The sequence below is a fragment of the Panthera uncia genome, chromosome D4 (assembly GCF_023721935.1).
Source record: "Panthera uncia isolate 11264 chromosome D4, Puncia_PCG_1.0, whole genome shotgun sequence".
NCBI lineage: Eukaryota > Metazoa > Chordata > Mammalia > Carnivora > Felidae > Panthera > Panthera uncia.
Window position 1 is genome coordinate 6,873,579 of NC_064807.1, and position 16,714 is coordinate 6,890,292.

The 16,714-nt window shown below is 44.6% G+C and overlaps 1 protein-coding gene across 1 annotated transcript in view; it reads right to left on the reverse strand.

The window, feature by feature from the left end:
• SLC1A1 (solute carrier family 1 member 1) overlaps positions 1–13,532 on the reverse strand; it is a 42,826-nt gene extending 29,294 nt beyond the window's left edge. The window contains exon 1 of the mRNA XM_049633124.1: positions 13,331–13,532. Coding sequence (XP_049489081.1) covers positions 13,331–13,532 — 202 coding nt within the window. The remainder of the gene's footprint in view (positions 1–13,330) is intronic.
• Between the last annotated feature and the right edge of the window lie 3,182 nt (positions 13,533–16,714).

Below are 16,714 nucleotides of genomic sequence, written 5' to 3' on the forward strand. Positions count from 1 at the left end.
TTGTAGCACGTGGATAAGAGGCAGCATGACACAGTGGTTAAGAAAACAGTCCCGTCACTTACCGGGGAAAAGGTCAAATGGCATGGCCACTTTCCTCCCAAACAGGTGGGATATCACCGTACTTTATCCTGGGGCTTTACTGTCAAATCTCAATAGCCACCTTGATCCCTTTCAGGCCATGCCTCATGCCTGGCAAAGCCTGGTTGCCTCTCTTTGTGATTCATTCCCAGATCTTGTTTCTTCTGGGAGCGGCCACCCACCCCTGGGAACTGACAGGTGAGAGGGGCCTGCACACTAACACGTCACAAGGCAGGTGTGATGGGGTCTGTACAGAAGCCAGAGGTAAGGGTTTAAAGATGTTAACAGTAATTGAACACGGACTTCAAGTTTGTGAAATATAATCACAAAAGTAGGGCTAGCATTTTTTTATATATTTCCCTCATAATTCATTTTTATTATAGTCTACAAAGGTTACTGATCTGTGACAGACTGGAAATTTAAAAAAACTGGATCTCTCCCATCCATTTAGGAGACTGGATGCTTTGCATGAAAAGATGCTCGACATCACTCATCATCAGGGAAACACAAATCAAAACCACAATGAGATACTACCTCACCCCTGTCAGAATGGCTAAAATTAACAACTCAGGCAACAGCAGATGTTGGCAAGGATGCAGAGAGAGAGGATCTCTTTTGCACTGCTGGTGGGAATGCAAACTGGTGCAGCCACTCTGGAAAACAGTATGGAGGTTCCTAGAAAAATTAAAAATAGAACTACGCTCTGACCCAGCAATTGCACTACTAGGTATTTACACAAAGGATACAAAAATGCTGATTCCAGGGGCACATGCACCCCAATGTTTATAGAACTACTGACAATAGCCAAAGTATGGAAAGAGTCCAAACGTCGATCGATTGATGAATGGATAAAGACGATGTGGTGTATATACACAGTGGAATATTACTCGGTGACCAGAAAGAATGAAATCTTGCCATTTGCAACAATGTGGATGGAACTAGAGGGTATTATGCTAAGCGAAATTAGTCGGTTACAGAAAGATTATCATATGATTTCACTCATATGTGGAACTTAAGAAACAAAACAGATGAACTTAAGGGAAGGGAAGGAAAAATAAGACAAAAACGGGGAGGCAAAGCCTAAGAGACTCTTAAATACAGAGAACAAACTGAGGGTTGCTGCAGGGGAGGGGGGGGGGGGGCTGGGCTAACTGGGAGATGGGCACTGAGGAGGGCCCTTGTTGGGATGAGCACTGGGTGTTATTCTGTAAGTGATGGATCACCAAATTCCACTCCTGAAATCATTATTACACTACGTGCTAAGTAACTTGGATTACAAAAAGAAAAAAAAAAAAAAGACACGGGATGTTTGCAGAGTGCTGGCACAGGGGATGGGAGCCACGGGCTTCTAGAGGAGTCAGAGGTGTCCCCGGGCTGAGGTGATATGGCAGACAGCATCTGAACTGGGCAGAAAAAGATGAGCAGGATTCGGACAAAGATTCTTTGCTTGACCGCACTTTAGTCGGGCTCCCGAACCTTCTCCTGGGCCCATCTGTGTACTTCTTGCAAAATCCAGGTTTAGCAAGAACTTTGCTAAGTTAGTTTTGCCAGAACCCCCACCTTCCACCTCTGGTAGCTTCCCCATCCTCCACCGTCTCCCAGGTGGCTCCTGGGCACCCTGGCCTGCCTCCCAGCAAGAATCCTGTTAGCTCAGTTGGCTAGAATGCCCCAGTACCCCTGATGTTCCTTCTTAGTGACTTTCCACCCACTGACCCCCCCTCCCCATCCTCCTCCTTGGCGACCAATTCCCTCTTGCGATGCTATATTCAGACTTGAGCCCCATCTCTCCTACCAATGCAAAATCCCACTGCAGGGGTCCCCACACCTGCCATGGTGGTCCCGAATAAAGTCCACCCTACCACCTTTAACAAGCGGTTTAACTTTAATGAGTTAAACATCAATTTAGTTTTGAATTTTCAACGCTGCATTTTTATTTCCTTAACAAGTCCGGTTTCCAGTGAGTCCACCACTGTCCTTTCAAACCAGCGACCGTTCTGAGGCTGGACTATGGCCTAGAAACAGGGATACTATCCCGAGTCGTCCTTGGAAGTTAGGGGGACCTGCTAGCTCTTTGAGACAGCACACTTGCTTTTTTTTTTTTTTTTTACCTTGGGAGGAGGCTCTGATGAGCTGGGGATACTGGCTCCTGGCCAGAGCTGTAATAATCTTTTAGAACCTTTTATAAAAACACTACAAAGGAAGCAGTCGCAGCGGGCTAAACAATAGCACGTTTTAAAAATAAACACCCAAGGGCAAAAGACTCCTGCGAGGGCTCACTGATTAAGCTACCACCCACTGGAGAACAAAGTTTTCGTGACAATCTCTCCCCACCTTGTCATTAAGGTGTCAAAATTAACTCCATTATTGGAAGGTGTTTTTGGTCTGGCATTTGTGGGCACTTCACAATTGGGAATGGACACAACATCCAAGAAACTCACTGCTGCATAGGAGTTAAAACCCTATTATGCTGAGGACTCCTACCCCTCTATCACCAGCATGGAGAACAACAGCACAGGCTCCAATCGCAGCCCAGCCTTTTCCTCCCAGACTCCCGTTTCTCCATCTATAAAAATGCAGCTTTTCAATGCCTCTACCTCCTTCAGGGTTAATTGCGAGGAGCAAAGTGGGCAATCTCATCTTGCACGGCTGCCGTGAAGATTAGAAACAGTACGTATAACCTACCTGGTACAGTGCCTAGAACTTAATCTGCACTCAGTAGACAGCCTCCACTGTTGCTAAATGAAAAATGATCAATCTGAGGGGCGGGGCTAATCAAATGGAAGGCACTTAGCAAGAGTTAGCTCACCTGTTCCCTCACTTTCTCCAGAATCCTTCTGTATTCCTTCATCACACGGGTGCAAAAGAGCACCCACCAGGCCATTTCACACTCTGGTATAACCTCCAAGGACACTGAAGATCAACTGGAAGATCTTCACCCTGGCTGAAGAGACCCTGTCCCCAGGGAGCCCGCCTGCCCAGCCCAGCCAGGGCTACCTTCCTGCTTCGTGCTCCAGCCCCATCCCCCGGGAGCAGACTGAGCTCCCTGCCACGCTTGGTGGGTGCCTCCCTCTGCCTGACTGCCGTCCCCTACTCCTCACTTGTCTACTTTCAAGTCTTTTCCTTGGGGTCCTTCCCTGAGTTATCAGGCTAAACCAGCCTCCTCTGTTTTCCTCATTTGACACCCTGCTCACATCACCTTTCACAATTTTTGTCACTGGGCTCATTTATTTACACACCATCTTTTGCACTAGAGTGAGCTCCCTGGAGGGCAGGAGACCCAGATAGCTGCGTGTTCACCAAAGCATAGCCAGTGCCCAGCACGTAGGAGGAGCTTGATAAACGTGTTGGTTGAATGAGTAAGCTAGTTAGGTATGGTTGCCTGCCCCAGGCCCCTCTCTCTGGTCCCTGGACAGCAGAATGTCCCAGAATGGAATGCTGTACCAGTCCCTGGTGCTGCCCTTATGATCTGTGTGATCTTGGAACAGTCCTTGGAACTGCCCTCATCTCTGAAAATGGACATAAGGTCCCACCTCCCTTCCTACTTCTTTGGGTTGCTACGAGGACTAAATGAACACATTCCCCAGGGTAAACAAGGCTGGCTATGATCTTGCTTTGTTATTCCAGGACACAGGGCCATCTCTGCAGCCTGGATTAATCCTCCTGGGCTGTGACAGGGGAAGAGAAGAGGCAGAGGGGGCATACAAAATATATTTCTGTGCACGCCTTGCCCATGACATCTATTTTTCTAAGAGGCATCAATACAAAGAACTCCCTGAAGATAGGTTACATTACCACCCTAGACTACTCTGTGAAGTTAAACAAGATAAAGTGGCCCTCGGTCAGAACCAACTAAAGGTCACTTTGGCAGCCTCCGTCAGGAGGTCCGCATTTGATGTTTAAAATGTGTCACGAAGCAGCATGCTGGTCTCCTGGTCTTCAGCCATCCAGGGGGCTGTTTTCCAACATTTTTTATACCACAGACCTTGGTGCTGTTTGTAGTTGGGACCAGTTTTCCAGAAGACCTCACAAGCGTCTATAGGAGGCTTATGGTTCAGGAAGGGCATTAAACACATTTCAGAGGACCTGAGGGACTCAGCTATTCTGTTCAAAGTCCATACGAGTGCTTTGACATCGGGACGGCTAACAGCTCCGTGAAAAGTCTCGTTTTTTTTTTTTTTTTTTTTGTTTTTGTTTTGTTTTTTTTTTTTTTTAACTACAACCTAATTATTATTGAGCTTTTTGCTTCTCCTCCTTATAAAATTCGTAGCTCAGGATTCTGGGTAGAAGCCACTTGCATGCTGGTGAACGTTACACCTTAGTGTTTTACAAACAGTAAGTCTTTTTATGTGTTTTCCTTTCCAGAATGAAATCCATCATGTGTACTTTCATCTGTGCGTCTCAACTCTAATAGCTTGTCATACCAATGCCGGGACTTTCTAGAAACTTCTGACGGTAGCAGGCATGCCATGACATAGTACTACTATTTCCCTGTTTTACAGCTGAGTGTCCAGGTTGCACAGCTAGCAAATGGCAGAGCCAGGATTCACATCGAGGCAGTCTGGTATGCTTAACCACTAGACTCTCCTGCCCCTCTAGGATCGGTACTGACAGACTTCTTTGTTTGACCACACTTTGTCAGGCTCCTGAACCTCTACGCCCATCTGTGTATTTTCCTGCAAAATCTAGTTTTCATAAGAACTGTGCTAAGTCGGTTTAACCAGAATCCTCATATCTGATCACATTCTGTACCTGATCAGGCTCCCCCTCCGCCCCCCCCTCCCCCGGCCTGTCTGGTCACCCTGGCCTGCCTTCAGCAAGAATCCTACTAGGTTGGTTTAGCTAGAATCCCCCTTACCCCTGATGTTTCCTCCTCATAAATTTCCATCCACTGATCCCCCTACCCTGCTCCTTGGCTATCAATTCTCACTTGCTGATAGAGTTGAGCCCCATCTCTCTCCCCCACTGCGAAATCGGACCACGCAGCATCCCCACCTATCATGATGGTCCCGAATAAAGTCGGCCTTACTACCTTTAACAAGTGTCACTGTGTTTTGTTTTGTTTTTTTTAATACTTCCCCACCTGATGCTTGATCAGGGTGTTCTTTTGCAGAGAACAGCACTTCTGGCTGTCACTGCTGTCACTTCCTTCCCCGTGCCTAGACAGACCCCTGACGAAGCACCTGCTCATCTTTCCAATCCACTCCTCTTCCTCATGTGCCCAGCATTCTGCTCAAAGCCTCAGTGTCCTGGCAATGTGCCATGCAAGCTGCTGTTTTCTTCTGCCTGGAGCCCCTACCCCCTTCATTGGATTCTTATCTTTTCTTCAAAACTCCACCCCAGTGTCCTCATTCTCCCAAAGCACTTAGCATACCACATTACAATGTATTCACTCTCCCTTGCTGGAACAGGACTTATCTGTATCATGTGTGCCTAGCACAGAGCCTGGGACATTGAAGACGGACGGACAGATGGATGGATGGATGGATGGATGAGTGGATAGATGGATGGATGGAAGGAAGGAAGGAAGGAAGGAAGGAAGGAAGGAAGGAAGGGGTGGAATCCCAGGTCCACGCATTCAACATATAGGAGGCTTCTTAGAATCCCTGCATGGTTTTTCACTCCTTTTTTTAAGAAACAAAATCAGGTTGGGGCGCCTGGGTGGCTCCGTTGGTTAAGTGTCCGACTTTGGCTTAGGTCATGATCTCACAGTTTGTGGGTTTGAGCCCCGCGTCGGGCTCTGTGCTGACAGCTCGGAGCCTGGAGCCTGCTTCAACTTCTGTGTCTCCTCCTCTCTCTGCCCCTCCCATGCTCATGCTCTGTCTCTCAATAATAAATAAACGTAAAAAAAATTAAAAAAAAAAAAACACAACAGGTTAACTTAGAGTCGAGTGGAGCTGTGAGCCAGTGTAGTAACAGCAGAGGCAGAAGTCAAGCTCATTCATGGTTGATTCTCCAGCTTCACTAGCTCAGAATTAGACTGACACGGCTTGCATGTTTCATTTTGTTATTGTGGCAAATGGCATGCTCATTGTGGGGACTCCATTCCTTATACATCAGGTGCCCCTTTCTTCTTTGCAGAAAAGGCAATGGAGACATCAAATTAATATAGTAAGTCCTCTGGCTTCAGTAGCTGTGCTCTAACTCAACATGGATTTCCTGATGATCTTCGGAAAATGCTTAATTCGTGTGTACAAAGCTGCTTAGCTCATCTTATTTTCTCGGTTCCCTAATAAGGCTTGGGAAGGTTAAAAAAAAAAAAGCACTTCAATTCAGGCAGAATCCAGTGGTTACAGATGTTGCAAATAAGGCAAGAAGTTCATTCATGGCCTGTATGGTTTGGGGCTAAGACCTTGCCTTCCCCAGCATGGAATTGTAAGTTTAAAGGGCACCTTGAAATGGCAAGTTTCTAGAGATGAAACTAAGAAGCCACCAATGGTTCCAGAAGAGCACCCATACTCCCTGCACTCCCACCAGAAGCTGACATTAAATGCTCTTAGATCCCCCACGGCAAACTGTACGACCAAGTGACATGTGCATTTTCCACTCCTCCACCTTCTTGGCCACAAGGGGACTAACAGACCTGGCCAGAAGTCCCAGGATGCATGAACGGGTGAGTGGCAGGAACCCCACCCTCTCACGGGTGTGGTTTTCTGTTTATCTGTTTTCACGCAGGCGGGGTTAACTAATGTTGAATTTAATCAAACCCCGTTTCAGGGAGGGGGGGACATGGCCTGGTTCTTTCCACCGGAGGACACGGGATAGTACCCAGGTTCACAGCTGCTTACGAGTAAATGAATACATCGCTTAAAAAAAAAAAAAAAGCCTTCCCCAGCCCACCCGATCCAACGTGTTCTCTCCTGCAAAGCCTGAATTTCAAAAATAGGCATCTCTGGGGCACCTGGGTGGCTCAGTCGGTTGAGCGTCCGACTTCGGCTCAGGTCTGGATCTCACAGCTTTTGAGTTCGAGACCCCATCGGGCTCTGTGCTGACGGCTTACAGCCTGGAGCCTGTTTCAGATTCTGTGTCTCACTGTCTCTCTCTCTCTCTCTGCCCCTAATTCACTTGCGCTCCGTCTCTCTCCCTCAAAAATGAATAAACATTAAAAAAAATTTTTTTAAATAGTCATCTCCAAAAACCTTGACTGACTTCACTTACCCTGCTCCCGGCTCCATGCCTCACTGCCTCTTCGGGGAATTTCACTCACTGATTGCTAGCAGTATTTCCTTGCCATGCTGGTTTATTTTGCCACCAGGATTCCACCTCAACCGCACTGTACCTTGAGAGTTAGAATCTCGCCTCATCCTTTATCTTGGCCAGCTGCTGGCTGGCCTCCTGTTATTGCAAATAAATGCGTTTTTGGCACACAGCCATGCCCATCACTTACATATTGTTGACGGGTGATTTTCCATGGCAGCCAATTGGGAAGCTGGACAGAGAACATGTGGCTCAAAAAGCTTAAAATATTCACTATCTGGCCTTTTACCAAAAAAAAGTGTGCAGATCCCTACTTGATGTGTATTTTACATCTGACTGCTGTTTAATAAATATTGTTTATATCTAAACTTCTATAAGGTTTTTTTTTTTTTTTTCTTGGTTGAAAAGTAGTGGAAAACTTCAGGCCTTAGAGTGGAGATCAAGCCCTAAAAATTTGAAGTCCTGACGTATAGGGGCTGCTGGAGTGACGACCATTTAAAGTTTGAAACAAGTTTTTTTTTTTCTTTTTTCTTTTGTTTAATCACTGAAGGGTGGAGTCTTCCGTTTATCCTTGAAGAAGCTTCCCACAGATGTAAATCCAATACTCAACCAGCACTCTTGTCAAAAGGGGAAGGTTCATCGACATACAGAATGCAGGTGCTCTCTACCAAAGTCTCATGTTTGGTACATAATTTGTCCAAGAGGTGAGATCAGTGCTAAGACCCAGAGACTCAGTGGTTCGGGATGGAGGGAAAGGAGGGAGTTTTCTTGCCTTGGTATAAATTTGCAATGTACTGGACTGCAACCCCACAGGACAAAGTACAGTGTGGGTGCTTCTGAGGAGCCAACATTTGGAGGAAATCCAGAGTAAGGTGCCACAGGAACAGGCAGGAGTAAGCATCTTGCTCTCAGGACGAACTGCACCGGCAGTGGCATGGACTCAACACAGCCCAACCCGGACAGACTCCCACGTCCTGCAGGTTGGGTGGGTAAGCCCCAACCCAGCAGGTGTGTATGGTATCCATTCTGGAGTGAGTGTCCTGATGGGGTCCACAAGGCAAATCACCGCTTTGCACCCACAACGAGGGTTTCCACTTGGTTTGCTTCCGGGCTGGGGCAGGAAGACCTATGTGATGGTGAAATTTTTCCTTCTCAAAGCCTCGTGTCGGGGGATGGCAACGCCTGGAACATCATGTGGAGGGACGGGCTGGCAGCTGAGCAAAGGGGCAGACCTCTTAAGGCCTCCCTCTTAAGAGAGAGGCCGGATGGCACTGTTGGTGTTTCACCTACTTTCATTCCCCAAACTTCCATAAAGCTTTGTCCCAAGGAACAGCCTGTGAAGAATTCTCGCTCCTATCTTAGGAGAGAGGAGCAAAAGGAGAGTTCCTCAGGGTCAGAGGTGTGGCCGCAGTCACTGGAGACACCAGAGGAGGCAGCTGTGACCGGCAGAGCACTTCTGGCCCAGTGGTGGCGGCCAAGAGGCTGCAGTGGAAAGGATGGGGGTCTCATCCTGAGCACAGCTAAGGTGCCATCTTGGAATGATGCTCAGGGAACCCCTGGGAGACGGGTTGAGGGGCCGTTCCCTTTCCTGTGCTGGTCATGGGAGGCCTAGGTCATCATCATCTGTGTATTCAAGAAAATGTGCTCTGAATTTAAACTCACTGGTGGTGAGACCTGGACCAGGACTTTCCAGAACCACAATTCTCTTGCTAATTCCCCAGTGGTTTGATACAAGCACAGCTTAGAAACCTAAACGTTAAGGGGGCCCAAACAGATATTCTGCACACCCGGAGGAGCATGATCCTCAGAATGTCAATTACAGGAAGGATTCTGTTAGTGCCTACACTGCCTGTCTCTAAAAATGCCTTGAGATTACATCTACTGTGCCTTTTCTCTTTTTTTCCTGTTTTAACTAAATTCTAGACATTCTGTCATTCTATCCCTGCATAATTCCATATGCATTAAAAAGGACATTTTCTTACATAACTAAAATGCCGTTATCACCACTAACAAAATTATCAATTTCTTGGTACCATCTAAGCCTATATTCAAATTTCCCCGATTAATGTGACATATTACCCTCATTCATTACATGAAAAAGGATGCTTCTGTTTAAAAAAAAATAGCTATGAACTATTTTTATGTCAGCGGAGGCTTTCATGGCAGAGGTTTTTTTTTTTTTTTTTAATTTTCCTATGTGTTAATCCATCAAGAGAGTTTCCTTTATGCAGAAGCACAGATTACTAATCGTAGGTCTCAATTTTGTTTCTATCTCTAATGTGTGTGTCCTTAGGACATCCATTTAACTCTCCCCAGCTTCCAACAAGCATCTTTCTTTGTCCTAATAAGTGTATAAAATAAGCTATTGGTCCGCTGCATTTATAAAGGCTTCTGAAATGTGAAAACTGCTCCTCCTGTGCATTTCCACAGCCATCCTCCACTCCTGGCTCTGTGCTGAACTGGGGAGGCAGAGGACCACCGCAGGGTTTGGAGGAAGGACCACGCACCACGGAAAAGGTGGTGCAGAGCTACAGGTGCTGGGAACAGAGCTGTGGGACACAGAGCAGAACCCATCCCACTCTGGGAGACAGTGGGAGAGGGGGAAAGGGAGAGAAGGAGAGGGAGAGAGAGAGGGAAGAAGAGAGAAAGAAAATGCAAAACGAACCAAACAAAAATAACGAACAAAAGGGTGCCTGGGTGGCTCAGTTGGTTAAGCATCGGACTTTGGCTCAGGTCACGATCTCCAGGTTCTTGAGTTCAAGCCCCACCTCAGGCTCTGTGCTGACAGCTAGGAGCCTGGAGCCTGCTTCACCTTCTGTGTCTCCCTCTTTCTCTGACCCTCCCCTGCTCATGTTCTGTCTTTCAAATATAAGAAATAAAACAAAAAAAAAATAAGTTTTTAAGAAAACAAACACGTATTCACCTTGAAAATGTAAAGGAAGGGCAATGAGTCATGTTTTCTTACTATCCATATCTAACTGCTATTAACTATTTGGTTTTCATCCCAACTTTTAAAAATGCACATAAATTTTAATAAAATTTGGATTGTATACAACATCCTATTGTGTAATTTGTTTTATTTTCCTATTTTACACCGTGTTAGAACATATCCACATGTCATTAAATGTTTCCAAGACAAGGTTTTTAATAGTTGTAGACTCATAGCTTAGGTGTATAACTTCCAGTGAGACTACTTATAATTTACCACCATTATAAAAGTAATGCTACCATGAACATCCTTGTACCTAAATCTTTGAACATATCTGATTATTTACGAGAAATTCTGAGAAGCAGAATTACAAAGTAGAGAGATCAGAACATGTTCCAAGTTGCCCCCCACCAAATTTGTTCCAAACTGAAAATGTATGAATGAGCCTGTTTTCCCACAACCTTGCCCGTGCTAGTCATATTACCTTAATCTGACAATTTAAACCATGAATATGAGATCACTGTTCCCATCCTGCTTGGTTCATGTCCCTTGAATCTTTTGACTATTTTGTTGCTCAGGACAACAGAATGGGGCAGCGGTTCTGCGCTCTTTTGCTCTTAATTGCCAGCGGTTTGGTAAAGGAAAAATGTAGAAATGTTAAGGGGGCGCCTGGGTGGCTCAGTTGGTTAAATGTCCGACTTTGGCTCAGGTCATGATCTCAAGGTTCCTGAGTTCAAGCCCTGCTTTGGGCTCTGTGCTGACAGCTCAGAGCCTGGAGCCTGCTTCAGATTCTATGTCTCCCTCTCTCTCTGCCCCTCCCTGCTTGTGCTCTCTCAAAAATAGATAAACATTTAAAAACATTTTTTTTTTAAATGTCCAGACCTGTGATACAGATTCAAAAAGCAGCTGGGCTACGTGGTGAGCAGAGTGCTGAGGGTTGCAAATTATTTTCCTAGATTATCTGCAAAGCTGAGCTAGCACACAAAACAGCCCGACTGCAAAAATACCACTAGATGTTGACTGCCAAAACTGATACATATTTCAAACATCACATATTATACTAGTATATTCACACATGTATTTTTACCTCTTCTTCTGAAACCCGGTTTAACGCACGAGTCTTGGATTTGCTGCCTAATTTGGATCAACTTTCCATACATTCCTCCACAGACCCAAGTTTTCAGTGGTATTGATCATCAAGTGATTTATGTACCTTGTGCAAGTGCATTGCCAAGTATAGTATTATATGTTTAACTGTGAATGTTTTTCTTGGGAGAGAGTCCAAAGCTCTCATCATCTTTTCAAAGGAGCCTCAGAAGAGATTTAGAATTTCGATGCTGAGAAAATTCTAAGGGGTGATAAAGGCAACATCTACTGGGCCAGCAGGTAAAATGAGCGCCATGGACAAGGTGTCAGATGATAGGGTAGGGGGGCTGCGGTATCCTCAAACGTATTAGCTTCAAACTAAATAGAGTAGCTGTCTCTTAGCTCCAGATCACTGTTGGTCTTGGGGTGGGGGGTGGGGGGGGCGGGTACATGGGTCCAGTGTTTTGTGATCTTAATTCTTTTCAGAGGAAGCCAGAAATCCAGATGCCTACGTGAAATCTTGCAAGTTTCAGATGCTCACACTAACTTAAAGTTGAACAGATAAACAATACATGGTACAACACACTGGCCTACTGATTTGGCCCTCAGGCTGCAGGGCCTAAAAGAAGCCGGGTGTTTCAAAACACAATTAAATACATACATACAAATAATTAAACGCTCTTTTTAGGCTGGTAATAAGCCAAGAACACCCAGGCCAGGAGATTCTAATGTGACTGGAGTTTGGCACTTGAAAAGTTCAAAAGCCAGATCTATAGCTGGGCACAGCAGATCCTGCCCCCTGCCCCCAACCAAGGCTAACATCCAGGGCTCCCCATAGATAAGTCCCAGGTTGTCGTAGTGGCAATGGGGAAAAATGTTCTGGAAAAGGATGCGTCAAGATTCCTAACTGCGCGGTTACATAAAACCTGAGTTTTTTCAAGCAGACAATACTAGTGAGGGGCGGGCCACATTTTACCTATTGCCAGAACGAAGGTAAGTACGAGAGACTCTGGAATGCGCTGAGAAGCTCACCACACCCACACAAATGACATTTCTGTAAGCCAAATTACTCTCCACCTCCAGCGGGAAGCCTGCTCTTTAGAGGGACCTTGCAAGAGAATGGCCACTAAGGGAGAAAGCATTTCCAAAGCCAACTGTGTCACAAGTTCAGATGTGAAAATGCCAGGCTGTTAAAATGCGGTGCAAACCCATAATGAAACGTTTTCCACAGCACGCGGCTGTGAGTTTTCAAGGGCAGGTATGCGGAGGAGTAGAAGCCCAGCGGGGAAGGCAGAGAGACTCCGAGGGCAGCTGCCCCGGGGGGGGGGGGGGGGGGGCTAGGACGGCTGCAGGTGGGAAACAGATGAGTGAACTACCGAAAACAATTTCAAAACTGACAACCACATTTCGCCTGGGGACAATGGTTGACATTTCAGTGGCCAAATATGGTGTTTTTTTTGTTTTGTTTTGTTTTTGTTTTACTCCTGTGTCCTGGATAGAGTGTTATTTATAGTATGTTTGAAAATGGCATCTTGCGGGGCACCTGGGTGGCTTAGGCGGTTGAGCGTCTGACTTCGGCTCAGATCATGATCTCACAGTTCGTTGAGTTCAAGCCCCACAATGGGCTCTCTGCTGTTGGGCCAGAGCCCCTTTCGTATCCTCTGTCCCCCCCTCTCTCCCTGCCCCTCCCCTGCTCACCCTCTCAAAAATAATAAATAAACATTAAAAAAAAAAAAGAAAAGAAAAAAGAAAATGGCATCTTCCTCACAAGACAACCCGTGGCCGGCCAAATGAAGCTGTGAGCTATGGTGGACAGTGCCCTAGGTAGAGCAGTGGCACTTTGTGAGTAATAAAATATTCCCACTCAAGCCAATATATACTTTCCAAGTAAGCAGAGAGTGTGTGTGTGTGTGTGTGTGTGTGTGTGTGTGTGATGTGTGAGATACATCAAATGCATTTCAATTTTTTTCATAATTAGAAAAGCACAACTTAAGAGACAGCTCCTTAAATAATCACAGAGAACCATCAGTTTTCTCAAGGTACCTGTAATCATGCTGGATATAATTAACGGCAAAATGATGAGTTTCAGCATCCTCATTAGAATTTCCCCGGGAAAAGCAAAGTAGAACTTCTCCAGACTAGACAGCTTGCTGTATTCTCGAACCAAGACGCCGATGGCAATCCCTAAGAGAAACAAGATCAGAAAAAAGAAAAGAGGAATAGCATTGAGTTCTCCTGTATGCATTTCTATGGAAAAATACCCGCCAAAGACCCCCACATTTTAATGGCATGAAGAATAGTTTAGATGATCTTCCATGAGTCTGTAAATTTGAGTCTTAAAAAACAAACATTTTAATGAATAAAAAGTACACATTTATTCCGCAATTCTGTAAAATATATTCTTCACTTGAAAGCTTTTGGTTTTCTCTCTTTCCTCCTTCAATTATATTTATTATAATGACAAAACGTCCCAAATCCTTCTGGGCAGGAAACGAAATTCATCATTTTACTCAACCCAATATAATTATTTTGTTTTTACACACTCCCCTTATTCTTGGTCCACTTTAGGTATTTTACGTTAAAGTAATCTCTTCCGCCAACCAGGGGCTCAAACTCATGACCCTGAGATCACGACTCACATGCTCTACTAACTCAGCCAGCGAGGCAGCTTAGGTGTCCTAGGTTTTATAGTTTACATACCAGTGTTCATTTTTCTCATTTCCTCATATATACTCTTCTCGTGGTAGTTTTTATGATACTCCTTGTTTATGCATCTTCTGTAATTTTAATAGCATAATGTTCTCTTGGTTTGATGTATTCACACATTGTTGAACAAATGTGTTGTCTAAGGCTCTCTGAATCCCTTTTAGTTATGTCTACATTTTTTTTTTTTAACATTTATTCATTTCTAAGAGACAGAGAGAGACAGAGCATGAGTGGGGGAGGGCAGAGAGAGGGAGACACAGAATCTGAAACAGGCTCCAGGCTCCGATCTGTCAGCACAGAGCCCAACGCGGGGCTTGAACCCACAAACCGTGAGATCACGACCTGAGCCTAAGTTGGACGCTTAACCAACTGAGCCACCGAGGCACCCCAATCCTTTCTAGTAATTTGTAAATAACAATGTGTCCAAATTGGTCTGATCGAGAGGCTACTGAATCTGAGTATTGTGGACACTGAGGCTTATAATTATGTGAGTGTCGGAAAATGTTCAAAATCAAGAAATGTTATTCAGTGGACACCTGAACAATGCTGGGGTCTGGGGCGCCAACCCTCACACATTTGAAAATGCACGTATAACTTCTGTCTCCACAAAAAATGTAACTACTAACAGCCTGCTGTTGACTGGAAGCCTTACTGATAAACAAAAACAGTCAATTAACACGTATTTTGTATGTTATGTGTATTGTATACTGTATTGTTATCATAAAGTGAGTTAGAGAAATACGTTATTAAGAAAGTCATGGGGTGCCTGGGTGGTTCAGTCCGTTAAGTGTCCAACTTCGGTTCAGGTCATGATCTCACTGCTTGTGAGTTCAAGCCCTGCTTTGGGCTCTGTGCTGACAGCTCAGAGCCTGGAGCCTGCTTCAGATTCTTTGTCTCCCTCTCTCTCTGCCCCTCCCCTGCTTGCATGTGATCTGGCTATCTCTCTCTCAAATATAAAAATTAAAAAAAAAAAAAGTTGTAAGGAAGAGAAAATACATTTACAGTGTTGGACTGTATTTACTGAAAAAAACAAAAAACAAAAACCCCCACAAAACAATGTGTGTAAATGTACCTGCACAGTTCAAACCTGTGTTGTTCAAGGGTTAAGTGCACCTTCTCTGAAAGCTTGCCTTCATAGGTGTCTATATGAATTCTTTTCTTGTGCTGGCTTTGGTAACTATGAATCACAAATTTCAAACGGTCCTAACATCTAACTGCCTCTTTCCCACTCCCACACTTTGCCCTTTCCCAACCCCTCATTTTTTATTTTTTTTTACATTTATTATTATTTTTTAGCAATTTCTATGCCCAACATGGGGCTCGAACTCACAACCCTGAGATCAAGAGTCACCAGCTAGGAGCCCCATTCCCCTCCACCCCTCTCTTTTTTAAACCAAGAGATAAGATGGGCTGGGATGATTTGTACATCTCTTTTCCTCCATCCACCTTCTAGGGTGATATGTTAATTGGAAATAAAATGACAAAGGGCAGAAAGGGTCAAGGAGGAGATCACTGGATATGCTCCTTTACAAACTCAGATAATTAGTCTGTGAAAGTTTATAGTTGCGTGGGCACAGTTAACTCTAGGTCAATGAAAAGAGATGTGAATTATAATCAATACTAGTCTTCATTTAAATTCTGCTGTACTTCCCGCAGCGGTTAGCAGGCCAAATAAAATAACCCCACACGGAATATCTGCATGGCAACCTTATCGCTGGTTTAATTTTATTTTCCTACAAATTCCACCTCTGTCTTGATCTATTTTGTGCAAGCATTTCTGAATGTATTTCTGATCAGCCATTTTAAAATATTTTTGGAACAAACATACACAAACATTTCTCATATTACTGCCCAGACACACACACACACACACACACACACACACACACACACACACACAACTTCAGTATCAACCCTCCTTGGTTCATATTTCAAAACCCAGGGCTAGAGACTCCTGAATAGTTAAGAATGCCAAGGATTCAAAATATTTTAAGCAAATTGAAAAAAACCTGTTGTGCTCACTTCCTACTTCATAAATTGCCTATGTTCCACTGTTCTATATGAAACCTACCTCTTTTACGCTGTAAGGATACCCTGTAGGATCCAGTGTTTTTTTAAAAACAAAAACAAAAACAAAAACAAACAGACATTCTCTCTCATACTATTCAGGCTGTCTCCAGTAAATGTTTGGCTTGTACGTCAAAGAAGGCTCTGTATGTAAAAAGAAAGGAGATGTGTCTTGTGCTCAAAAAACAGCCACAGAAGCACTCTGTTGAATAGCAAAAGAACCCCATGAGCTCCAATTTTAGGGTTTATATTACTAGTGATTAACTGTGCCTCTAATCATTTCCACCTCAAATAAATGCGGGGAAATTAGAAAGGAATACACTTGCTGTTTTTCAGCCTTTATCCAGATGTGGGTTTTTATGGGAGAGATAAGAGTCCACAAAAAGCCATGTCAAAGCTGTCAGAGGTGATGATCACCACGAAAAGGTTACTATATTTAGTCATGAAAACTTTCTGTCAAGTATGTTCTTAAAGTTGAGTATCACAAATTCTAACTTCTTCCTTCCTCCCTCTCTCCCTTCCCTTCACCTTCCTTCCTTCCCTCCTTTTCTCTCTCCCTTCTCTTCCTTCCTTCCCTCTCTCCTTCTTTCCTCCTTCCCCTCTCCTTCCTTCCTTCCTTCCTTCCTTCCTTCCTTCCTTCCTTCCTTCCTTCCT